Source organism: Hemitrygon akajei, chromosome 8 (assembly GCF_048418815.1).
Source record: "Hemitrygon akajei chromosome 8, sHemAka1.3, whole genome shotgun sequence".
Taxonomy (NCBI): Eukaryota; Metazoa; Chordata; class Chondrichthyes; order Myliobatiformes; family Dasyatidae; genus Hemitrygon; species Hemitrygon akajei.
In genome coordinates, this window is record NC_133131.1 from 173,749,694 (window position 1) to 173,776,326 (window position 26,633).

At 47.8% G+C, this 26,633-nt stretch overlaps 1 protein-coding gene across 1 annotated transcript in view; it reads right to left on the bottom strand.

Annotated features, from left to right (window-relative positions):
- cpsf1 (cleavage and polyadenylation specific factor 1) overlaps positions 1-26,633 on the bottom strand; it is a 136,325-nt gene that overhangs the window by 3,209 nt on the left and 106,483 nt on the right. The window contains exons 28-35 of the mRNA XM_073055126.1: positions 25,295-25,385; positions 24,444-24,528; positions 23,305-23,446; positions 21,583-21,735; positions 17,325-17,501; positions 14,893-14,959; positions 13,745-13,792; positions 1,408-1,563 (exon numbers count right to left, since the gene is read on the bottom strand). Coding sequence (XP_072911227.1) covers positions 1,408-1,563; positions 13,745-13,792; positions 14,893-14,959; positions 17,325-17,501; positions 21,583-21,735; positions 23,305-23,446; positions 24,444-24,528; positions 25,295-25,385 — 919 coding nt within the window. The remainder of the gene's footprint in view (positions 1-1,407; positions 1,564-13,744; positions 13,793-14,892; positions 14,960-17,324; positions 17,502-21,582; positions 21,736-23,304; positions 23,447-24,443; positions 24,529-25,294; positions 25,386-26,633) is intronic.

A 26,633-nucleotide genomic window follows, 5' to 3' on the forward strand; every position in this document is an offset into this window, starting at 1 on the left:
TTGTATGTTCTCCCCGTGAACGCATGGATTTCCTCTGGGTGCTCCAGTATCCTCCCATATACTGAGACATACTGGGTAGTAGGTTAATTGGTCAGTGGAAATTGTCCTGTGATTAGGCTAGGGTTGGCTGGGCAGTGCAGCTTGTTGGGCTGGATAGGGAGAGACTGAGTGACAGGTGGCCCTGGGGAGTTGGAGAACAGCGAAACCAGTGGGTAAAGGTACACAGCTCCTTCAAAACGATGACACAGGGAGAGAGGGTAGTGGAGGTGTTTGGCACGCTGGACAGGATGCTGAGCTGTATTTGGAGTACCGCGTACAGCTCTGGTTGCCCTGCTCTAGGAAGGACGTTGTGAAACTGAAAAGGGGGCAAACGAGATGGAAGTGAAGACGAGGCGGCACACCAGCCTAGCGTTCAGCATAACGTTATCACTGCGCCAATGACGCGGGTTTAATTCCCACCACTGCCTGTAGGAGTTTGTACATTCTTCCCGTGACCACACAAGTTTTCACCGGGTGCTCCGGTTTTCTCCAATATTGATCACGTGTGTAATTATGCGGCAGGGCTCATTGGGCCAGAAGGGGCTGTTACCGTAAACATGGCCGGACGTTACTGGGACTGGAGTGTTTGAGTTATGAGAGGCTGAGACTCCCCCTACCCCGCACCCAGACAGCAGGAGGTTTACCAAGTGATAAGGTGGGTGGTCACAGGGCAGTGGAGAGTAAAACTGGAAGGCATCGGTTTGAAGTAAGAGGGGAGAGATTTACTAGGAAGATGAGGGGCACCTGTTCCACAGAGGGTGGTGGGTAAGTGGAACGAGCTGCCAGAAGCTGTAGAGGCAGGTGCAATTACAACATTTAAGATATTTGGACTGGTTTAATGATAGACACAAGAGATCCTGCAGATGCTGGAAATCCAGAGCAACACACACAAAATACTGAAGGAACTCAGTGGGTCAGGTAGAACCTATGGAATTGAATAAACAGTCAATGTATTGAGACGAAACCCTTCATCAGTCCCGGAGAGGAAGGGAGTAAGTGCCAGAGTAAGAAGGTGGGGGAGGGGAAGGAGAACAAGCTGGGAGGTGATAGGTGAAGCTATGAGGTGGGGGAGGGGGATGAAGTAAGAAGCTGGGAGGTGATAGGTGGAAAAGGCAAAGGACTGGTGAAGAAGGAATCTGATAGAGGAGAGTGGACGATGGGAGAAAGGAAAGAAAAGGGAAGAGAATCTCTCAGAAGATGAAGAGGGATTTGGGACAAACACAGGTGAATGAGACCAGCTCAGGTAGGTACGTTGGTCAGCATGGACGAGTTGGGCAAAGGGCCTGTTTTCCCTATTGTCTGATGTCAGGACAAACAGGGCCTGACAACATCACTGACAATGTAATGAACCAGAAACCTGATAGTTACCAAACCAGGTGATGTGCTTGTTCTCCCAAGCCAGGTTTTTCTTATTGGAGCCGTCCATGATGCCACGGCAAGGGGTTCGCCAGAAGGCATTCACATGAGCTCCCACATTGAAATCAGCTCTCCGCAGCAGCCGTGTCCCTCCGTAACTCTCTCTCGCTGGAAAAGAAAACCCAGAGCTTCTCTGAATGTCTGCTCCAGCCATCTACTCCTGTCATTCACTGGACAGTGGTGATGCCCAATACACTGAATAATATGCTCAAAGATCCTTCAAAGTTACCGCAAAAGACGGCAAAAGCTGTGTTGGCATTCTTCAGTGCTGTGACTGAGTTCGAGAGCCGTGACGTAATGTTGCATCTCTACCAAACTCTGGTTAGACAACACTGCGTTCAAATCAGGTCGGCTCATTACAGGAAAGATGTGAAAGCTCTAGAGAGGGTGCCGAGGCGATTTACCAGGATGCTGTCTGGATTAGAGAGGGTGCAGAGGCGATTTACCAGGATGCTGTCTGGATTAGAGAGGGTGCAGAGGAGATTCACCAGGATGCTGCCTGGATTGGAGAGGGTGCAGAGGAGATTCACCAGGATGCTGTCTGGATTAGAGAGGGTGCCGAGGCGATTTACCAGGATGCTGTCTGGATTAGACAGCACGTCTGATGAGGACAGGCTGAACGACCTAGAGCTTTTTTATTTGGAGTGAAGGAAGATGAGAGGTGACTTGTTAGAGGAGTACAAGGTAAGATGCACAGATAGAGTGGACCAAGTGGATTTTCTCCTAGGGTGGCACAAGGCAATTGAAGGAAAGATAAGTGGGGATGTCAGAGGTAGTTTTATTTTAATACAGAGAGTGGTGGGTATATGGAAGCCACTGCCTGGGATGGTGGTAGAGGCAAATACATCAGGAACATTTAAGAGATAGGCACATGGATGAAAACAATAATGAAGGGTCATGTGGGAGGGAAAGGTTAGATCAGGGGTTCTCACCTTTCTCATGTCATGGGCCAATACCATTAAGCAAGGGGTCTGTGGAACCAAGGTTGGGAACATCTGGGTTAGATTAATCTTGGATATAGACTTTGGATGAGAGTGGAAAGACTTTAAAGGGAACAGAGGGGTAAAATTTTCACACAGAGGATGATGAGTGTATGGAATGAGCTCCCAGAGGAAGTGGTTGATACAAGTACGATAGTATAATTTAAGAAACACTTGAATAGGTACATGGAATGGTGGGGCTTTGAAGGTAACTGGAAGCAGTTGGGTGAGCACCATGGTTGGTATGAACTGGTTGGGCCGAATGGCCTGTATTTCTTCACAACTCTACAACTACAAAGAGGCTACATAAAAATAAGTGGAAGCAGAAATTCAGCTATGACATTAGAATCCTAGATAAGCTCAGCACTGAAATAGGCCCTCTGGCACATCTAGCCTGTGCCAAACAATTTATACTGCTGACTCCCATCGAGCTGAACCAGGACCATAGCCCTCCATACCCCTAGCAACCACATAGCTATTCAAACTTCTCTTAAACCCGGGAACCTCAGCAGAAAAAGCCTGCTTGCATTTACCCCATCTATACCCCTCATAATGTTGTATACCTCTATCTAATCTCCTCTCAATCTTCTGTGTTCCAAGAAATAAAGCCCTAACCTATTCACCTTTCCTTATATATAGTTCCAGTCCTTCAGGCCCAGCAACAACCCTGTACATTTTTTCTGTACTCTTTCAACATTATTTACATCTGTCCTGTAGGTAGGTGACCAAAACTTTACACAATTAACCAAATTAGGGTTCATCAATGTCTTATACAACTTCAACATAGCATCCCAATTCCTGCGCTCAGTGCTTTGATTTATGAAGGTCAATGTGCCAAAAGCTTTCTTTACAACCCGATCTACCTGTGACACCACTTGCAAGGAATTATGGACCTGTATCCCCAGATCCCTTTGTTCTGCCATACTCCTCAGTGCCCTACTTTTCACTGTGTAAGACCTACCCTGGCTGGTCCTACCGAAGTCCAACACCTCATGCTAATCTACATTAAATTCCATATGCCATGTTTCCAGCTAATTCAGATCCCACTGCAATCCATAATCGTCTTCAACACTGTCCACTATACCACCAGTCGTGGTGTAATTGCAAATTTGCTGATCCAGTTAACCACATTATCATCCAGTTAGTTGACACACGGACCCAGCACCGAACTGTGTGGCACTCCACTAGTCAGAGAGGCACCCCTCTACTACCATTCTCTGGCTTCTTTCACAAAGCCAATGTCTAATCCCATTTACTACCTCATCCTGAATGCCGAACCTTCTTGACCAGCATCCCGTGTGGAACCTTGTCAAATGCCTTGCTGAAGTCAATATAGACCACATCCACTGCCTTTCCTTCATCATCTTTCCTGGTAACTTCCTTGAAAAACTTGTTAAGATTGGTTAGACGTGACCTACCACACATGAAGCCATGCTGACTATCCTTAATCAGTTCATGCATATCCAAATATTTATATATCTGGTCCTTCAAAATACCTCCTGCTGATGTCAGGTTCACCGGCCTTATTTTTAGAGCCGTTCTTGAACAGCAGATCAACATTGGCTATCGTCCCATCCTCTGGTACCTCACCTCTTGCTAAGAAGAATTCAAATATCTCTGCTAGGGCCCCAGCATTGATGAATACAGAGCAGGCTCAAAGGGCCACTCGGTGACTTTGCTACGCTTTGTGTTCTTAAGCAGACGACTGAATTAACAGCGTAACTTATAACTGACGAGTTGCTGCACTGTGGGAGTGCTGCATAGTCAGACATGATGCCCAGAGTAAACATCGAGGCCCTGTCTGTCCTTGAGTGGACAGGAACAATTCCATTATTTCGGAGAGCTGAGGAAATCTCCCCATATCCTGCCCAACTTACATGAGACTGGTGATTAGCTTTATTTGTCACGTGGACATCAGAACAGTGCAATACGTTGTTTGCGAATGTACTGGGAACAGCCCACAAGCGTCACCATGCTTCTGGCACCATCACGGCATGCTGACAACCCAATAACCCTAACCTTCGGAATGTGGGAGGAAACTGGAGCATCCGAAGGAAATCCACACCATCCTTACAGTCAGCAGAGGAAACTGACCAACATCGTCTTGGTTCTGACTGTTCAACTGATTAATTACCTGCTTGTATTTTATGTAGTTCTTATACATGTAATTGTTTATTATGCTTCCTAGCGACAATAGTATATAGAAGCAAGTTCAATGTGTCCCCTAGTGGTTCTATAGGTATAATTCTGGAAACTTTTCCTGGTACTGAATTATTTGAATAATGCAGTTAACTCTTATCTATTCCCATTTACTTCAATTTCCCTTGTTCTATCAGTGTTTAATAAAATCATTCTGAAACAACAGGCTTTGTGCCTCTTTCCTGACCTCTGAAAGAAGCCTGGATTAAGACGTCAGCGTCCACCAACCGCTGGCGATGTACAGGCCGCACTGACCGCTCCCCACACCCCAATGCTACATTTTCAACATCACACTGCAGACCAACTACCAAAGGGACTCCCTTGGTTATAGACCAGCCATGGATGTCCTGAGGTTGTGAAAGGTGACTAGGAGGGTGACTTGAAAGGTGCTTACCCGACCTAACACCGAGTCAGATTAAAAAGATTGAGGTGTCGAGGCCAAGGGTGAATGATGAAACAGTATTCTCCTCACTACCCCTTGAGGCTTTACTCACCACAGCACTGAACTGTCTCTGTGACTGTGGCCTGCAGCCATCGACACTCACCACAGCACTGAACTGACCCTGTGACTGTGACCTGCAGCCATCGACACTCACCTCACACTGAACTGTCTGTGACTGTGATCTGCAGCCATCGACACTCACCTCACACTGAACTGACTCTGTGACTGTGGCCTGCAGCCATCGACACTCACCACAGCACTGAACTGTCTGTGACTGTGGCCTGCAGCCATCGACACTCACCTCACACTGAACTGTCTGTGACTGTGGCCTGCAGCCATCGACACTCCCTTAGCACTGAACTGACTCTGTGACTGTGGCCTGCAGCCATCGACACTCACCACAGCACTGAACTGTCTCTGTGACTGTGACCTGCAGCCATCGACACTCACCACAGCACTGAACTGTCTGTGACTGTGGCCTGCAGCCATCGACACTCACCTCACACTGAACTGTCCCTGTGACTGTGACCTGCAGCCATCGACACTCACCTCAGCACTGAACTGTCTGTGTGACTGACCTGCAGCCATTGACACTCACCTCACACTGAACTGTCCCTGTGACTGTGGCCTGCAGCCATCGACACTCACCTCACACTGAACTGTCTGTGACTGTGGCCTGCAGCCATTGACACTCACCTCACACTGAACTGTCTGTGACTGTGACCTGCAGCCATCGACACTCACCTCACACTGAACTGTCCCTGTGACTGTGACCTGCAGCCATTGACACTCACCTCACACTGAACTGTCCCTGTGACTGTGGCCTGCAGCCATCGACACTCACCTCACACTGAACTGTCTGTGACTGTGGCCTGCAGCCATTGACACTCACCTCACACTGAACTGTCTGTGACTGTGACCTGCAGCCATCGACACTCCCTTAGCACTGAACTGTCTGTGACTGTGACCTGCAGCCATCGACACTCACCTCACACTGAACTGTCTGTGACTGTGGCCTGCAGCCATCGACACTCACCTCACACTGAACTGTCTGTGACTGTGGCCTGCAGCCATCGACACTCACCACAGCACTGAACTGTCTCTGTGACTGTGACCTGCAGCCATCGACACTCACCACAGCACTGAACTGTCTGTGACTGTGGCCTGCAGCCATCGACACTCACCTCACACTGAACTGTCTCCGTGACTGTGACCTGCAGCCATTGACACTCACCTCACACTGAACTGTCTGTGACTGTGGCCTGCAGCCATCGACACTCCCTTAGCACTGAACTGTCTGTGACTGTGACCTGCAGCCATCGACACTCACCTCACACTGAACTGTCTGTGACTGTGGCCTGCAGCCATCGACACTCACCTCACACTGAACTGTCTCCGTGACTGTGACCTGCAGCCATTGACACTCACCTCACACTGAACTGTCTGTGACTGTGGCCTGCAGCCATCGACACTCCCTTAGCACTGAACTGTCTGTGACTGTGACCTGCAGCCATCGACACTCACCTCACACTGAACTGTCTGTGACTGTGGCCTGCAGCCATTGACACTCACCTCACACTGAACTGTCTCCGTGACTGTGACCTGCAGCCATCGACACTCACCTCACACTGAACTGTCCCTGTGACTGTGGCCTGCAGCCATCGACACTCACCTCAGCACTGAACTGTCTGTGACTGTGGCCTGCAGCCATCGACACTCACCTCACACTGAACTGTCTGTGACTGTGGCCTGCAGCCATTGACACTCACCTCAGCACTGAACTGTCTCTGTGACTGTGACCTGCAGCCATTGACACTCACCTCAGCACTGAACTGTCTCTGTGACTGTGACCTGCAGCCATCGACACTCACCTCACACTGAACTGTCTGTGACTGTGACCTGCAGCCATCGACACTCACCTCACACTGAACTGTCTGTGACTGTGACCTGCAGCCATCGACACTCGTCTCAGCACTGAACTGTCTGTGACTGTGGCCTGCAGCCATTGACACTCACCTCAGCACTGAACTGTCTCCGTGACTGTGACCTGCAGCCATTGACACTCACCTCAGCACTGAACTGTCTGTGACTGTGGCCTGCAGCCATCGACACTCACCTCACACTGAACTGTCTCCGTGTCTGTGACCTGCAGCCATTGACACTCCATCAGCACCGAACTGACTATCGACGCTTGTCTCTGCGCCGAACTGACTATCGACGCTTGTCTCTGCGCCGAACTGACTATCGACGCTTGTCTCTGCGCCGAACTGACTATCGACGCTTGTCTCTGCGCCGAACTGACTATCGACGCTTGTCTCTGCGCCGAACTGACTATCGACGCTTGTCTCTGCGCCGAACTGACTATCGACGCTTGTCTCAGCGCCGAACTGACTATCGACGCTTGTCTCAGCGCCGAACTGACTATCGACGCTTGTCTCAGCGCCGAACTGACTATCGACGCTTGTCTCCGCGCCGAACTGACTATCGACGCTTGTCTCCGCGCCGAACTGTCTATCGACGCTTGTCTCAGCGCCGAACTGACTATCGACGCTTGTCTCAGCGCCGAACTGTCTATCGACGCTTGTCTCAGCGCCGAACTGACTATCGACGCTTGTCTCTGCGCCGAACTGTCTATCGACGCTTGTCTCAGCGCCGAACTGACTATCGACGCTTGTCTCAGCGCCGAACTGACTATCGACGCTTGTCTCAGCGCCGAACTGACTATCGACGCTTGTCTCTGCGCCGAACTGTCTATCGACGCTTGTCTCAGCGCCGAACTGACTATCGACGCTTGTCTCAGCGCCGAACTGACTATCGACGCTTGTCTCTGCGCCGAACTGTCTATCGACGCTTGTCTCTGCGCCGAACTGTCTATCGACGCTTGTCTCAGCGCCGAACTGTCTATCGACGCTTGTCTCCGCGCCGAACTGACTATCGACGCTTGTCTCAGCGCCGAACTGACTATCGACGCTTGTCTCAGCGCCGAACTGACTATCGACGCTTGTCTCAGCGCCGAACTGACTATCGACGCTTGTCTCAGCGCCGAACTGACTATCGACGCTTGTCTCAGCGCCGAACTGACTATCGACGCTTGTCTCCGCGCCGAACTGACTATCGACGCTTGTCTCCGCGCCGAACTGACTATCGACGCTTGTCTCCGCGCCGAACTGACTATCGACTCTTGTCTCAGCGCCGAACTGACTATCGACGCTTGTCTCAGCGCCGAACTGTCTATCGACGCTTGTCTCAGCGCCGAACTGACTATCGACGCTTGTCTCAGCGCCGAACTGACTATCGACGCTTGTCTCAGCGCCGAACTGTCTATCGACGCTTGTCTCAGCGCCGAACTGTCTATCGACGCTTGTCTCAGCGCCGAACTGACTATCGACGCTTGTCTCAGCGCCGAACTGACTATCGACGCTTGTCTCAGCGCCGAACTGTCTATCGACGCTTGTCTCAGCGCCGAACTGTCTATCGACGCTTGTCTCAGCGCCGAACTGACTATCGACGCTTGTCTCAGCGCCGAACTGACTATCGACGCTTGTCTCAGCGCCGAACTGTCTATCGACGCTTGTCTCAGCGCCGAACTGACTATCGACGCTTGTCTCAGCGCCGAACTGACTATCGACGCTTGTCTCAGCGCCGAACTGTCTATCGACGCTTGTCTCAGCGCCGAACTGACTATCGACGCTTGTCTCAGCGCCGAACTGACTATCGACGCTTGTCTCTGCGCCGAACTATCGACGCTTGTCTCCGCGCCGAACTGACTATCGACGCTTGTCTCAGCGCCGAACTGACTATCGACGCTTGTCTCCGCGCCGAACTGACTATCGACGCTTGTCTCCGCGCCGAACTGACTATCGACGCTTGTCTCCGCGCCGAACTGACTATCGACGCTTGTCTCCGCGCCGAACTGACTATCGACTCTTGTCTCCGCGCCGAACTGACTATCGACGCTTGTCTCCGCGCCGAACTGACTATCGACGCTTGTCTCCGCGCCGAACTGACTATCGACGCTTGTCTCAGCGCCGAACTGTCTATCGACGCTTGTCTCAGCGCCGAACTGACTATCGACGCTTGTCTCAGCGCCGAACTGACTATCGACGCTTGTCTCAGCGCCGAACTGACTATCGACGCTTGTCTCAGCGCCGAACTGACTATCGACGCTTGTCTCAGCGCCGAACTGTCTATCGACGCTTGTCTCAGCGCCGAACTGACTATCGACGCTTGTCTCAGCGCCGAACTGACTATCGACGCTTGTCTCAGCGCCGAACTGACTATCGACGCTTGTCTCAGCGCCGAACTGACTATCGACGCTTGTCTCAGCGCCGAACTGACTATCGACGCTTGTCTCAGCGCCGAACTGACTATCGACGCTTGTCTCAGCGCCGAACTGTCTATCGACGCTTGTCTCAGCGCCGAACTGTCTATCGACTCTTGTCTCAGCGCCGAACTGACTATCGACGCTTGTCTCCGCGCCGAACTGACTATCGACGCTTGTCTCAGCGCCGAACTGACTATCGACGCTTGTCTCCGCGCCGAACTGACTATCGACGCTTGTCTCCGCGCCGAACTGACTATCGACGCTTGTCTCCGCGCCGAACTGACTATCGACTCTTGTCTCAGCGCCGAACTGACTATCGACGCTTGTCTCCGCGCCGAACTGACTATCGACGCTTGTCTCCGCGCCGAACTGACTATCGACGCTTGTCTCAGCGCCGAACTGTCTATCGACGCTTGTCTCCGCGCCGAACTGACTATCGACGCTTGTCTCAGCGCCGAACTGACTATCGACGCTTGTCTCAGCGCCGAACTGACTATCGACGCTTGTCTCAGCGCCGAACTGACTATCGACGCTTGTCTCAGCGCCGAACTGTCTATCGACGCTTGTCTCAGCGCCGAACTGACTATCGACGCTTGTCTCAGCGCCGAACTGACTATCGACGCTTGTCTCAGCGCCGAACTGACTATCGACGCTTGTCTCAGCGCCGAACTGACTATCGACGCTTGTCTCAGCGCCGAACTGACTATCGACGCTTGTCTCAGCGCCGAACTGTCTATCGACGCTTGTCTCAGCGCCGAACTGTCTATCGACTCTTGTCTCAGCGCCGAACTGACTATCGACGCTTGTCTCCGCGCCGAACTGACTATCGACGCTTGTCTCAGCGCCGAACTGTCTATCGACGCTTGTCTCAGCGCCGAACTGACTATCGACGCTTGTCTCCGCGCCGAACTGACTATCGACGCTTGTCTCAGCGCCGAACTGTCTATCGACGCTTGTCTCAGCGCCGAACTGACTATCGACGCTTGTCTCAGCGCCGAACTGTCTATCGACGCTTGTCTCAGCGCCGAACTGACTATCGACGCTTGTCTCAGCGCCGAACTGACTATCGACGCTTGTCTCAGCGCCGAACTGTCTATCGACGCTTGTCTCAGCGCCGAACTGTCTATCGACTCTTGTCTCAGCGCCGAACTGACTATCGACGCTTGTCTCCGCGCCGAACTGACTATCGACGCTTGTCTCAGCGCCGAACTGTCTATCGACGCTTGTCTCAGCGCCGAACTGACTATCGACGCTTGTCTCCGCGCCGAACTGACTATCGACGCTTGTCTCAGCGCCGAACTGTCTATCGACGCTTGTCTCAGCGCCGAACTGACTATCGACGCTTGTCTCAGCGCCGAACTGTCTATCGACGCTTGTCTCAGCGCCGAACTGACTATCGACGCTTGTCTCAGCGCCGAACTGACTATCGACGCTTGTCTCAGCGCCGAACTGTCTATCGACGCTTGTCTCTGCGCCGAACTGACTATCGACGCTTGTCTCAGCGCCGAACTGACTATCGACGCTTGTCTCTGCGCCGAACTGACTATCGACGCTTGTCTCTGCGCCGAACTGACTATCGACGCTTGTCTCAGCGCCGAACTGACTATCGACGCTTGTCTCAGCGCCGAACTGACTATCGACGCTTGTCTCAGCGCCGAACTGTCTATCGACGCTTGTCTCAGCGCCGAACTGACTATCGACGCTTGTCTCAGCGCCGAACTGACTATCGACGCTTGTCTCAGCGCCGAACTGACTATCGACGCTTGTCTCAGCGCCGAACTGACTATCGACGCTTGTCTCAGCGCCGAACTGTCTATCGACGCTTGTCTCAGCGCCGAACTGACTATCGACGCTTGTCTCAGCGCCGAACTGTCTATCGACGCTTGTCTCAGCGCCGAACTGACTATCGACGCTTGTCTCAGCGCCGAACTGTCTATCGACGCTTGTCTCAGCGCCGAACTGTCTATCGACGCTTGTCTCAGCGCCGAACTGTCTATCGACGCTTGTCTCAGCGCCGAACTGACTATCGACGCTTGTCTCAGCGCCGAACTGTCTATCGACGCTTGTCTCAGCGCCGAACTGACTATCGACGCTTGTCTCCGCGCCGAACTGACTATCGACGCTTGTCTCAGCGCCGAACTGACTATCGACGCTTGTCTCAGCGCCGAACTGTCTATCGACGCTTGTCTCAGCGCCGAACTGACTATCGACTCTTGTCTCAGCGCCGAACTGACTATCGACGCTTGTCTCCGCGCCGAACTGACTATCGACGCTTGTCTCAGCGCCGAACTGTCTATCGACGCTTGTCTCAGCGCCGAACTGACTATCGACGCTTGTCTCTGCGCCGAACTGACTATCGACGCTTGTCTCAGCGCCGAACTGACTATCGACGCTTGTCTCAGCGCCGAACTGTCTATCGACGCTTGTCTCAGCGCCGAACTGTCTATCGACGCTTGTCTCAGCGCCGAACTGACTATCGACGCTTGTCTCAGCGCCGAACTGACTATCGACGCTTGTCTCAGCGCCGAACTGACTATCGACGCTTGTCTCTGCGCCGAACTGACTATCGACGCTTGTCTCAGCGCCGAACTGTCTATCGACGCTTGTCTCAGCGCCGAACTGTCTATCGACGCTTGTCTCAGCGCCGAACTGACTATCGACGCTTGTCTCAGCGCCGAACTGACTATCGACGCTTGTCTCCGCGCCGAACTGTCTATCGACTCTTGTCTCAGCGCCGAACTGACTATCGACGCTTGTCTCAGCGCCGAACTGACTATCGACGCTTGTCTCAGCGCCGAACTGACTATCGACGCTTGTCTCCGCGCCGAACTGACTATCGACGCTTGTCTCAGCGCCGAACTGTCTATCGACGCTTGTCTCCGCGCCGAACTGTCTATCGACTCTTGTCTCAGCGCCGAACTGACTATCGACGCTTGTCTCAGCGCCGAACTGACTATCGACGCTTGTCTCAGCGCCGAACTGACTATCGACGCTTGTCTCCGCGCCGAACTGACTATCGACGCTTGTCTCAGCGCTGAACTGTCTATCGACGCTTGTCTCTGCGCCGAACTGTCTATCGACGCTTGTCTCTGCGCCGAACTGACTATCGACTCTTGTCTCAGCGCCGAACTGACTATCGACGCTTGTCTCAGCGCCGAACTGTCTATCGACGCTTGTCTCAGCGCCGAACTGTCTATCGACGCTTGTCTCAGCGCCGAACTGACTATCGACACTTGTCTCAGTGCTGAACTGACTTCACAGTTGTGGACTCACTTTTAGAGACTCAGCAGTTCATGTCTGTGTCGTTTACTTTTTATTGTTTGAATGATTTGTTCTTTATTCACACATTGGATGTATGTGACTCTTCGTGGTGTGGATTTTTCTGTGAATTCTACAGAATTTCTTTGTTTTGTGGCTGCCTGTATGGAGACAAATCTCAAGGTTGTATATGGTATACACACTTTAATAATAAATGCGCTTTGACTTTGACACAGTAGGTAGTGCAGAGACTAGCACAAAGCTTTACAATGCCAGCATTCTGGGTTCAATTCCAGCTACTGTTTGTAGGAGTTTGTACATTTTACCCATGACTATATAGGTTTCGTCTGGGATCTCTGGTTTCCTCCCAAATTCCAAGACATACTGATTAGGGTTAGTGAGTTGTGGACTGCCACCAGCATGTCCTCAGACTGCATTAGTCACCGATTCAAAAACAATTTTGTTTCGATGTACACGTGACAAGGGGTGTATGGGGTGTCCGGGGAGGAGTGGCACCTCTGGTGAAGGGGCTTGTCGTGTCCATTCTGGGGCAGCTCACTCCCCTTTGGGCCATGCCGGACGCTCAGTCTCACCTGTGGTCCAAAGGAGCTGAGTACATGCCATAGCGGCCACACCCCGGTACACTGCTTCAACAGGTGGGCTAAACCAGCAGGCTTCATACCCCAGTGAGATAGGGACATGTCTGTCCTAGCATGTGAAGTCAGCTCCAGCATTCGAGGTGGGCGAGAGCCAAGAAGGCAGCTTCTGAGAACAAAGGGCATGACAAGACACATCAAAGCCATGGCCATCCACTGCAGTTGTGATTACTTGTTGTACTGTGAGGTTGAGAGAGCGGAAGTGCCCCAGTGCAATGGTTTTTCCACTTTTAAAAACTCTAAGCACAAGTCTCCTGTCAATTTTCGATACAATGGACAACTAATGCATGTGATAAAGAAAGCCAATTTTTGAGTCTTTGCTTTTTGTGTTAAGATCCTGGGTTCACTCCTCAAACTGTGCTGGAGAGGTAACTGGGACACAGTAGCAATCATGCCAGGGGAACAAGAGATTGTGATAGAGGCTCCTTACCTTCAGGCTGATACATGTACACTAGCAGATTCTTCTCGCGGTCAGACACTGAAATCAAAAGGAAAGAAAATCAGACATCACCTCCCCAGTGTGCTTATAGAAACCCGAGCCAAAGAGAACAAAGTGTAGACGGGCAAAAAGAATGGTACAAAAACAATGAGCGGTACAACTCTGCAACTCAGTATTATATATACACATTTTAAAAATTATCTGCATGATTTGTTATCTTATGCACCTTAGTTGTTTGTCAGTCTTTGTTATTTAGTTTTTCATAAATTCTATAGTATTTCTTTATTTTCCTGCAAAATGAATCTCAAGGTAGTATATGGTAACAGATACGTACTTCGCTAATAAATTTACTTTGAACCTTAAAGCTGACTGTATAACTGAGATCTCGCATCTTACTCTGTAAGATACAGGAGCAGAATCAGGCTATTGGCCCAATGAGTCTCCAACAACAGCCCGAGATTCAAAAACCCCAGTCAACTTTTCCCCTCACGCATGTTAGCAAGAAGGGAACCATCCTGGCAAGATACAGAAAATACGGCATAAACTACTTACCAGGAGTGCTGCGTACAGAGGGCAACATTTTCCATGATCTCTCCCACCTGCCCAACAATCTCTTTGACCCTCTGCCGTCAGGCTGGAGGCATCAAAGCATTTTGACAAGGACTGTTAGGGTGGGAAACAGCTTCGTCCCCCAGGCGGCAAGACCACCGAACTCCTTGGCACCATCCAGGTCTCATAATGCATGAAGCAGCAGTAGTGTTATACTGTTTAATTTTTAAACTTGTGTTGTAGATGTACCTTATTACTTGTTAATTTACTCGTAGTAATATTACTTTGTGTTATGTACTGTGTTGTGCACCTTGGTCTGGAGGAATATTGCTTCATTTGGTGATATACCTGTGTACGGCTGAATGACAATAAACTGAATCGGAAAAGTTACAGGAGAATGGGGTAGAGGGGAAAAACAAATCAGCCATGATCAAATGGCACAGCAGACTCAATGGGCTGAATGGCCAAATCCTGCTCCTATGTCTTATTAAACATCGCAGAGTCCTATCCAGCTTTGCACTGGTACGTTGACACAGAACAGTACAGTGTGCATAAGGGCAGTACAACTGGCAGATGGATTCATAACTCACCAAGGAATCCCAGCTGAGAGTTGTCCACCATGAATTCGATGCTGTAAACTTCCAGAAGCTTCGGATCCTGAGGGACACATGAATGCTGGAGGTGAGCTTTGGTAAAACATTGCTCCTAAATTTCCCATACCAGTCTCCTTCCCTTTCTTTCCCTGGGGTACAATTCCCAACCACTGCTCATGCACAAACTGAAAATGGTCACTGAGCCACTGTTTCGATGCTGGCCCTATTACCTCAGTTGGACCTGACTGTTTAGTTTGTAGATTAGACTGTTTAATTGTTATTCCCTTTGGAGCTTAACAATTAATTGTTTACTTGTATTTTATATAACTACTTACATACAAGTTAATGCCTATATGCTTCCTCGTGGTCACAGTACGTATATGCATTTGTTCAGCGGGTTCTTTAGTGGTTATATTGGTATGAATCCGGAAGCTTCACTTGGTGCTACATTCTTGGAAAAAGAGCTTTTTCATTGGCCGATCCTTATCTACAAATTTGAATGAAATTTCCCTTATTCGTTGGTATAAAAGCTGATCACAAGGAAGCACCACCTTAGATCTTAGCTCTTCTGATTCAGCCCCTCTTCAATTAGTAAACCGTCATCACTGTCCGTTTACAACTTGTCCTTATTATATTAATGCTTAATAAAACAATTGTGAAGAGGCAGACCTCGTGCCTCTTTTCTGACTTGGATGAAAACATCAGAATCCAGCAGCTTCTGGTCCAGCGTGGCACCCAAGCTCTCATTAGATGCGACCCACCATCCCCTGAATGAAACTACTCTCCCCTCAGCTCTTCAGTGAGATGCAGCAACCAAGAACGAGTGGTCAAAACTAGAAATGTTTAAACAGCTTCCCCACTCTCCCCATCCGAAGGTGAACTGTCTTGCTCAAGAATGCATGGAAACAGTCTTTGGCCCAACCCATCCTTGCTGACCACCCACCCATCTGGCCTCACCTATCAGACGCCAGCTTGCACTCCTTCCCCTCCCGCCCACCTTCTTATTCTGGCTTCTGCCCCCTTCCTTTCCAGTCCTGCTGAAGGACCTTGGTTCAAAACGTCAACTATTTATTCCCCTTCATAGGCGCTGCCTGACTTGCTGAGTTCCTCCAGCATTCTGTGTGTGTTGCTCAACACTTTAGGCACCTGCAGAACATCCCGAGTTCCCATCTAAGGTAGTGTCATTTCTCTGCATTTGGCCCATATCTAAATTCTTCCCATTCATCTACCTGTCCAATTATTTTCTTCTTAAAACACTAATTGTACCGGCCTCTGTCACTTCCTTTGACAGCTTGTTTCTCCCAGCCACTACCCTCTGCGTGAAAAACTTGTGTCCTCTCAACTTAAACAGCACAAGATTGTGCGACCTCTCCTTATCGCACACGCTCTCTAATGTAGGTGGCATCCTGGTAAGCCTGTGCTGCACCCTCTCCGAAGCCTCAATATCCCTCAGCAGCCCACAATACTCCAAGCAGGACCTAACCAAAGCTTTCCCCTCACCTTCTGGTATCGGACATTTAAACCCCGGGGAGAAGAAAGCAACTACCTAAGATTTTCCTAACTTGAACTTCTCTCACATATCCTCTCCCCTTAGCCTCTGCTGCTCCAGGGAAAACTGCTGATGCTTGTCCACCTCTCCTTACAGCTCATGCTCTCTCATTCAGGCAGCATCTTAACGAACCTCTAATGCAGCCTCTCCAAAGCCTCCACATCTTTCCTGTCATGTGATTTACAAAGCTATTTTCACCACAGATATACCCGTGCTTCTTGTTCACAGGGAATACACAGCATCAAAATTAGCACCTTTCATTTCATATAAAAGGAACATGGAACAGTACTACACAGGCTCCTTGGCCCATGATTTTGTGCTGACTCCTTAACCTACTCTAAGATCAATCTAACTCTTCTTTCCCCCATATCCCCCCATTTTCCTTTCATCTATGTGCCTATCTAAGAGTCTCTTTAATTTCCCTAATGTAAATACCTCTACAATACCCTGGAAGCACGTTGCACACACACTTCACTCTATGTGTAAAAAATTGCCTCTGATTTCCCAACACCTTAAAGTTATGCCCTCTTGTATTAGCCATAATTCCACTCATCTCACCTACTCCACGCACCTACCACTGTGTAAAAACATAGCTCTGACATCTCTAACTTTCTTTAAAGTTACAACCCCTTGTATTAGCCATTTCTACCTGAGAACAAGTCTCTGGTTGTTCACTCAATGCCTCTTATCATCTTTTACATCTCTATCAAGTTACCAGTTGTCCTCTTTTACACTAAAGAGGGAAGTCCTAGCGTCACATAATTTTATTTCTCAGGAATGCATCCCTTTTGCAAATTGAGGAATGGCTGTACTGGTTTAAACTCCCAGCAGTGAGTGGCAAAATGTCCATGTTCATCCCACTAACCCACTGGTGACCTACCCTGCTAACCAGTGACAGCGTTTTACTCTCCTCCTGGTAGCGAAGGATGGAGACACTCTTCATGATGTCTGCGGCCAAGATGAAGTTCTTGACACTGATCATCTGGTGAATGTAGAGCTGGGTGTCAATGAAGGCCATCCCTGTCAAATCGTTGTCCTTCAGGCTCCACAGGAAAATCTGTACCACAGGGATAAGAGAGAGGGAACAGAACATCAGAATCTTTTTGCTCGACTAGGGGAGTCTAGAACCAGAGGGCAGCACAGTAGCAGACCATTTTCCAGCTTCAGCTGTAAATGGTAGGCTCATGGGGAGAATTGGGTATAGACTAGATGGGCCGAAAGGTCTGTTTTTATCCTACAGTGCTCTGTGACTTTATGTAGTGCTGAACCGAGGGGCATATCAAAATGCCCATATTGCTGATCGAGAATGGGATCAGATTGGCAAATTGCAGGATTGAGGTTGGTGTCTTGTGTGTGACTTTTTTAAGGATTCGGGGAACTGGGGCAGTGGGATTGGAGCTCCACTTTGTTTCATCTCCCTGTAGCCACATGGGTTTCCTCCCACATTACAAATCATACGGTTAGGGTTAGTGAGTTGTTGGTACAGGAAGCGTGGTGACACTTGTGGGCTGTCCCCAGCACATCCTCAGACTGTGTTGGTCGTTGATAATGTGGCCATTTTTTTTCTCCACTGAGGCTAGGGGAGAAAAAACCCAGAGGTCATGGGTTAAGGGTGAAGAGGGAAAAGTTTAAAGAGAACATTATGGGGGAGCTTCTTCACACAGAGAGTGGTGGGAGTGTGGAATGAGCTGCCAGATGAAGTTGTAAATGCGGGCTCACTTTTAACATTTAAGAAAACTTGGACAGGTACATGGATGAGAGGTGTATGGAGGGATATGGTCCGGGTGCAGGTCAGTGGGACTAGGCAGAAAAACGGTTCAGCACAGCCAAGAAGGGCCAAAAGGCCTGTTTCTGTGCTGTAATGTTCTATGGTTCTAAATGACACATTTCACTGCACGTTTCAACGTATATATATAACACATAAAGGTAATCTTAATCTTAAATCTTACCTCAATTCTTAAAAGTGACCAAATTCAAGTGTTAGAATGACAGAGAGGTGGAGAGGATGGCAGCATCTGTTGACCATGAGCTGGAACAATTTGATTCATACTGGGAAAAATGGTTTGACTGCATGGTGCCTCGTAGGCTTGGTTTTGTTCTCGCAAATCAATGAATCTGTTGTGGGGGAAGGATCGCTCCCTACTTGTGCATAGTTCTTTCCTTTTGCTTGTTTTTTCTTTCCACTCTTTTCTGTGGGTGTATGCCTCAGATAAATGCTTTGTGGAGATTTGTGATATATATGATTATATAATGTATATGTACAATGTCTGAAATACATCTTATGGAAATGTTTGTTTGATGATGAACTTCAATAAAAAAATAAATTACAAAAAAAAAGAATGACAGAGGAACAAAGTGATACAACCTGAACCAACCAGAATCTTTGCGACATCACTCAAGCAAAAAAACATTAAATAATCATTGGACTCCTGACCTCACAATCCATCTCGTCATGACCTTGTACCTTATTGTGTTATTTCTCTGCAAATGTTTGACTTTATTCTGCATTCTGTTATTATTTAACCTTACTACCTCAATGCACTGTGTAATGACCTGACCTGCATGAACATTATGCAAGACAATTTTTACTGTATCTCAGTACATGTGACAATAATAAACCAATACCAATTCCAGGAATTTCGCCTCTAGCAGCAGGAAGAATTAAGGAAAAGAAGATAGGGAGGGATAGAACACAAGTACCAACATCACCAGGCAAGCGTAATGTGGAATCCCCAAGGGAAGCAGAAGAGAGACCAGTCAAAGAACACATTGCAACGCAAACTTCAAGCTGACACCGACACGGGCTACACTTGTGGAAAGACAGGCCCCAGGACGGAGGACTCTGGTGAGCTGCCGTCAGCAGCCTATGCCCCAGTAGGGGTGATGGGCATAACTACCTCCAGCAGATTGAGCAAGAAAGACTCTTGCAGCGAGTTATGGGAGACTGGGAACACTGTGGTCTGGTACACAGGATCACAAGCAGCTGCAGAGTAGTGGACTTTGTCCAATAAATCACAGGCACATCCTTTCCCAGCATCGGTAGTATCTATCTAGAGGGACTGCTTTAAGAAGAACAGCTACTTCCCTACAACCATTTGGTGTTTTAACCAACTGACAAAATCCTAATTACTACAGTTCAGCAACACAATGACAACTTTGCCTTTTCTCTTGTTCTGATTGTGTTCTTTCTCGTCATAACTGCTGATAATTTAGGTTTAATCTGTTGTTATTTTCCTTGTGAATGCTACGTACATTATCATAAGACCAAAAGAAATAAAAGCAGGATAAGGCCATTCAGCCCATCATCTGCTCCACCACATCATCATGGCTGATTTATTATCCTTCTTCACCCTATCTTCCTGCCTTTACCCCATGATCTTTGACACACTGACTAACAAGAACTTATCAATCTCTGCGTTAAATATGCTCAACGACTTGGCCTCCGTAACTGTCTGTATCAATGAATTGCACAAATTCACTATTATTTGGCTACAGAAATTCTTTATCTCTTTTCTAAATAGACATCCTTCTAATCTGATGATGTACCCTTTGGCTCTAAACTCACCCATTATACCACCCCACAATCATCAGGCTCTTGAGCAAAGGGGATAACTACACTCACTTCCCCATGTTCCCACAAGCAATGATCTCACTTTTTATTTCATTATCTCATGTTCTCATTTTTATTGCTGTTTATCTATTTTTGCATTTGCGCAGTTTATTGTCTTCTGTACTCTGATCCTGTTATAGTTACTATTCTATAGATTTGCCAAGTATGCCTGCAGGAAAATGAATCGCAGGTAACATATACGTACCTTGAACTTTATAGGAAACATCTTCTCCACATCCACTTTATTTAGGCCTTTCAGTATTAAATAGGTTTCAATTAAATACCCCTGTCATTCTTCTAAACTTCAGCGAGTACAGGCCCAGAGTATTGTGGAGCGCGGTGGTCAGTTCCAGTCGCCTGATTAGAGGGAGGGCGTGGAAGCTTTATTTATTCCGAGATACGGCGTGGAACTGGGCTCTCCAATTGCTGTGCCGCCTAGCAACCCACCTATTTAACCCTAGCCTAACCACTTACTAAGCAGTACCATTTTGGACTGTGGGATGGAACCCGCAGCACCCAGAGGAAACCAACAAGGTCACGGGAAAAACGTACAAACTTCTTACAGACAGCCTCAGAATTTTATTCTGATATCCAACACCCCGAGCTGTAATAGTGTTGTGTTAACTGCTACGCTACCACTTTAGAGAGGAGATTTATCAGCATTTCTTACATGACTGAGCGAGCTAGGGCTGTTCTCTTTGGGGAAAATGACATGAGAGGTGACTTGATAAAATGATGAGGATTAGATTGAGTGGACAGCCAGAGACTTTCCCCCAGAGTGGAAATTGCAAATACAATAGGCATAATGTTAATCCAATCACAGACAGAGAAAACTTGCAGATGCTGGAAATCCAAGCAATACACACAAAATGCTAGAGGAACTTGGGAGGCCAGGCAGCATCTATGGAAAAGAGTAGAGTCAACATTTCAGGCCAAGGCCAGTCAACAGGACTGGAGAAAAAGGCATAATGTTAAGGCAATTGGAGGCAAGTAAAGGGGGGCGTAGCAGAGGGATTTATTTATTAATTTTATATATACACACACAGAGCAGTGAGTCAGTGGTGGTGGTAGAAGTAGGTACACTAAGAACATTTAAGAAACTCTTAGATAGACAAGTGGATGAGATAAAAATGGAGGCCTATGTGGAATGTTCCGACTGATCTTAAAATAGGTTAAAAGGTCAGAAAAACGTTTTGGGCCACAGGGCCCACACTGTACTGTACTGTTCTGTTCTATGATACTATCTGCCTGTGATGCTGCTGCAAATTAGTCTTGTACATACCTGTATTTGTGCAACTGACAAGAAACTCTACTATGAGTGGAACGTAACTGAAGCTAAACTGGCAGTTATACACTACAGGGTCATCACCAAGATCTATGTAAACATCTGTGGGGAAAAACTGAACAGTTAGTACCTATAATCTGGGACAAACAGCTGAGTGGACTATAGAGCTGGTGTGCTTGTTAACTAGGGACTGAATGAGGGTTGTGGTGACAGTGCAGTGCAGGTGTCAGGGGCTACTGTTACCTTCTGTCCGATGGCTGAAACAAGGTACCCGTTGCAGTTACACAGGGCGGTCACCGGGCCTTTTTGCTCCTTCTCGTACAGCACTTTGAATTTGTTTTTGGTCAGAGGCTGGCCAGGTTCAGGCACAACTTCGATCACATCAAGGATCAGAATCTGGAGAGAAGTGAAAACTATCACAGTCTGTGCTTTGATTTGAACTTTACATCCACAGCTTTCTAAAGGAGTCACATTCAGATTCACTCATTTATCACATGTACATTGAAACATGCAGTAAAATGTGCTGTTTGAAAACAGCTAACATAACTAAGGATGAGCTGGGGGCAGCCCGCAAGTGTTGCCGTACATTATGCACCAACACAGCGTGCCCACAATGTTTAGCAGAACAACACAACAGAACAAAACAAGCCCCTTTCCTCCCACTCACCCACCCACCCAGATTCAGAATCAGGTTTAATTCCACTAGCACATGTCGTGAAATTTGTTGTTTTGCAGCAGCTTTACATTGCAACACATCAATAAAAGGGCACCAAACAATAACATAAATTATTAAAATAAATAAGTAGTGCAAAAAGTGTGATTGTCTACATGGGTTCATTGTCTATTCAGAGGCCAGACGGCAGAGCAGAAGCAGCTGTCCCTAAAAGGTTGAGTATGGGTCCTCATTGATGGTAGCAATGAGAAGAGGGCATGTCCTGGGTGATGGGGTCCTTAATGATAGATCTGCCTTTTTGAGGCATCACCTTCTGAAGGTGTCCTGGATTCTAGTGCTCATGATGGAGCTGACTGAGTTTACAACATTCTGCAGCTTTTTCTGATCCTGTGCAGTGGCCCCTCCGTAACAGACGGTGATGTAACCAGTTAGAATGCTTTCCACTGTACATCTGTAGAAATTTGCGAGTCTTTGGTGAAGTAACATCTCCTGAAACTCCTAATGAAATATAGCCAGTGCAATTGGATCAAAATGCTGGGCACAGATAGGCCTCCAGTGAACATGCATGGCCACAACTTGCACTTGCCTCATTTTTCACAGAAACTCCAGCCACTGCTGCTCTGCTGTCCTTCTCACTAGTGTCCCTTTCCAGTCAACCTTGGCCAGTTCCCCTCTCATGCCATTGTAATTTCCTTTACTCCACTTTGTAGTTCCTAACTTGCTGAAGTGGTGAAATCCTTTCATTTTCACTCCCAGCTGCCTCTAGCATCTCCAAGTCTGAATGCTTGACACCATGGTGAGTAAAACAGTCCCAAATTGTACTACTGCTTATTTTTCACCAACTATTAGAGATAAAAATCTCTGCTTTTTGAAAACAAGCATACTTAACTGATTCTACTTAAAAACAGTTTGCTCTAATGGCCTCAAGTACACGTGACTGACACTAGTTAGAAACTCTTCAGCAACAGTCTCTTGTCCCAGTTAAGCGGCATAGTGTCCCAAATAAACAAATGGAATTGCAGTTATTTTCGATTAGCTTTTGTTCTTTAAGCTGTCCCAAATCAGTGGCTAACCCGATTAACCGATGGCCCAATATGAATCATCCCAATGAAAGACAAGGTTTTTCACTGCAGCTCAGTATATGTGATAATAGTAAACCAATTTAATCTCTACCCATCCACAGATGCTGTTCAGCTCACTGAGTTCCTACAACAGACTGCAACATCTGTAGTCTCATGTCTACATAGGTACATAACGTTGATTACAGACAGAATATAAGATTTCTCACTCACCCGGCCCCTGCATGTAACCTCCTCCCCTTGGGTGAGGCACGTCCCCACGGCGATGTAACCTTTCAGTCCTGACACAGTCTCCTCGCTTCTCAGGGACACCGTTTTCATGCAGGTTATGTGTTCCCAGTCTTCCATGTCAATCCTACATCAATTGAGAAGTGGAAGTCAGGAGAGTTGTGTTAACAAAGGCACTGGGTGCACAATCAACTCTTCTGCCCCACCCTAACCACTCTGTTCTGCTCAACCATCAACACCCCATGCTCAACAACCTGCAGCAAGCCCAAGCTTAAATCCTTCCCTTGCTACCTCATCCCTTCCCAACCCTCCGTCACTTCAGCATGGTTCCCATACAGCACAGGAACAGGCCATTTGGCCCCCAATGTCCTGTTGATCCAATTCAATTAGTAATCAAATGGCTAAACTAATCTAATCTTTTCTCCCTACACAGTCCAACTCCCTCACATTCATGAGCCGATCTAAACATCTCTTATATGTCCCTATTGCTTCTGCCTTTACCAACACCCCCGACACCTACCACAGCCTGTGTAAAAAAAATCCCCTCATATCAAATTACCCAATTCTCACTCTGTACTGGCAGCCTTGTCTCAAGGGTCCAAGTAAGGGAAATGCCCCATTGCAGCTCTCTTACCACCTGAGGTCAGCAACCCCACTGCTGATGAAGTTTTAAGGGTATTGGGGGACATAGTTAATTTACTGTCCCTCTGAGCACCATTCTCTTGCCTTTGACGCCCTAACTAATCAAGAACCTCTGCTTTATATTATCTCCAGTGATCTGGCCTCCATAGCAGTCCGTGGCAATGAATCCATAGATTCACCACCCTCTGGCTAAAGAAATTTTTTAACTCTGATTTAAATGGATGCCCCACTTTTCTGAGGTGGTGCACACCGATCCTAGACTCTCTCACTATAGGAAACATCTTCTCTACATACACCCTATCCAGGTCTTTCAATATTTGCCAGGTTTCAATGAGACTCCCCCTCCCCTTATTCTTCTAAACTCCAGCAATTACAGGGCAGAGCCATCAAACACTCTTCATATGTTAACCCTTTCATACTTTGTTAAATTCCTCCAGCATTTTGTGGAACTCTTGCCACCAAGACAAGTTGCTCTGACTTACCTGGTATTGGGAATGGCTTCCCAGCTGACAGGAGAGATCAGCTGAATAGAGAATTTATCCAGCACTGGATAGATATAGCGGTCATCTGCCAAAAGAGCATCATAACAACTTACACAGAATAACTAGAGTTTGGGTGCCACAGTAGCACAGTGGCTAGCGCGATGCTATTACAGCTCGGGCACCTGAGATTGGTGCTTAATTCTGATGTCACCTGCACAGAGTCTGTACGTTCCTCCCATAGAATGCATGGGTTTCCTCCGGGTGCTCCGGTTTCCTCCCACACTCTAGAGAAGTACTGGTTAGTAGACAAATTTGTAAATTGTCCTGTGATTAGGCTACGGTTAAATAGGTGGGTTGCTGTGTGGTGCAGCTTCCGGGGGCGGAAAGACCTGTTCCACACTGTATCGTTAGATAATATAAGAACCAGTGAGGATTATGCAGGGTGCCTGCAATTATCATTATGCATCCAGTGCCAGCATAGCGTTTCCACAACTTTTACCCTAACTACATCTTTGGAATGTGGGAGGAAACTGGAGCACCAGCGGAAATTCACAAGGTTACAGGGAGAACTCCTTACAGAAAGTGGTGGCAAGCAAGCCCTGATCTTACAGCTGGCACTGTAAAGCGATCCACCAGCTGCTACACTGAGGGCACCCTGTTACGTTACCATGTCAAGGAGAGCAGGTCTGCCCTTTTCATCATTGGTTAGAAGCTGCTGCCATTCATTTCAATAGAACATGAATGGGACAATCCCACAGCGCAGTGAGGAGCTAATTGGGCTATATAACTCATCTTTATACTTTTCCTTGGAATTCCTATTTCCCTTGGTTCGTTGCTGTGGACTTACTCACCACGTTCGACGTTCTCAAACTCTTTATCCTCCCCTGTCATCTTCGGTATTCGACTACAGATCTCCGGCACGCTCGTAGTTACAGCATACACCTGAAGAAGAGACACGTACATAGTACATACATACATGAACATACATTGAGGGGAGATTTGATAGAGGAATAAAAAATTATGAGGGGTATAGATAGGTTAAATCTAAGCAGGCTTTTTCCGCTGAGGTTGGGTGGGGCTACAATATGGATTAAAGGTGAGAGATGAACATGAGGAGAGCATCTTCACTAAGAAGGCGGCAAGAGTGAGGAAGAAGATGCCAGCGGAAGTGGTGGGTGCATGGTCCATTTCAACATACAGGTGCCCCCCCCCACTTTACGAATGTTCGCTTTACGTCACTTCGCTTTTACAAAAAAACTACATTAGTAACCTGTTTTCGCATTACAAAGAGGATTTTCACTTTTACAAAGAATTTTCCCATATAAATTAATGGTTTTTCACTTTACACCATTTTGGCTTAAGAAAGGTTTCATAGGAACGCTCTACCTTTGTAAGGGGGGGGGCGGAGACACCTATACAAGAGAAATTTCGATAGGTACACAGATGGGAGGGGTACAGAGGGCTATGGTCAAGGTACGGGTCAATGGGACTAGAGTAACAGGTTGACAGGGGTTAATGTATATTATCAGTAAAGGACAAACACACTGGATTTCTTTTGTTGTGAAAAAGTATTGCAGTGACCTAATACAGGTCTATAAGATTAGGAAAAACTTTTATAGATTGAAAATGTTTCCACAGTTGTAGGGAAAAGTTTAATAGGTTAGGACTTTATTCCTTGGAGTATAGGAGAACGAGGGGAGATTTAGGTAGGTACGTGGATGGGAGAGCTATGATCTAGGTGCAAGTTGATAGGACTAGGATGTTAATGGTTCAGCATGGACTAAATGGGTCAAAGGGCCCAATTCTGTGGATTAAAGAGGACATCAAAGTGCAGATGACTGTGGCAGTGTGTAGTCACACCCAGACAAGGGAAACCTTTGAAGTGAGACTGCAACAGTCTGTATCAAGTCGACAAGCAAGGCCTCCAAAGTGAGACTTTTCTGGAAAGGTCTTAAGAACATAGTGTCCCTTTACACAAGAGGGAGTGTCAGAGACAGATGATCTAGGAATAACTAAAGGATGGAGAACACACACTAACAAGCAAAGGACAATTGCTTTACTAACTTCAAAGTATCATTGGTTGTCAGCTTGTAGTTTCTATTGGCTTTTAACATCTCTATTGTGAATGGCAATTAATCTTGCAAATAAGGACATAATACAATTTACCAAATGGTCAATTTCTGTAACTGG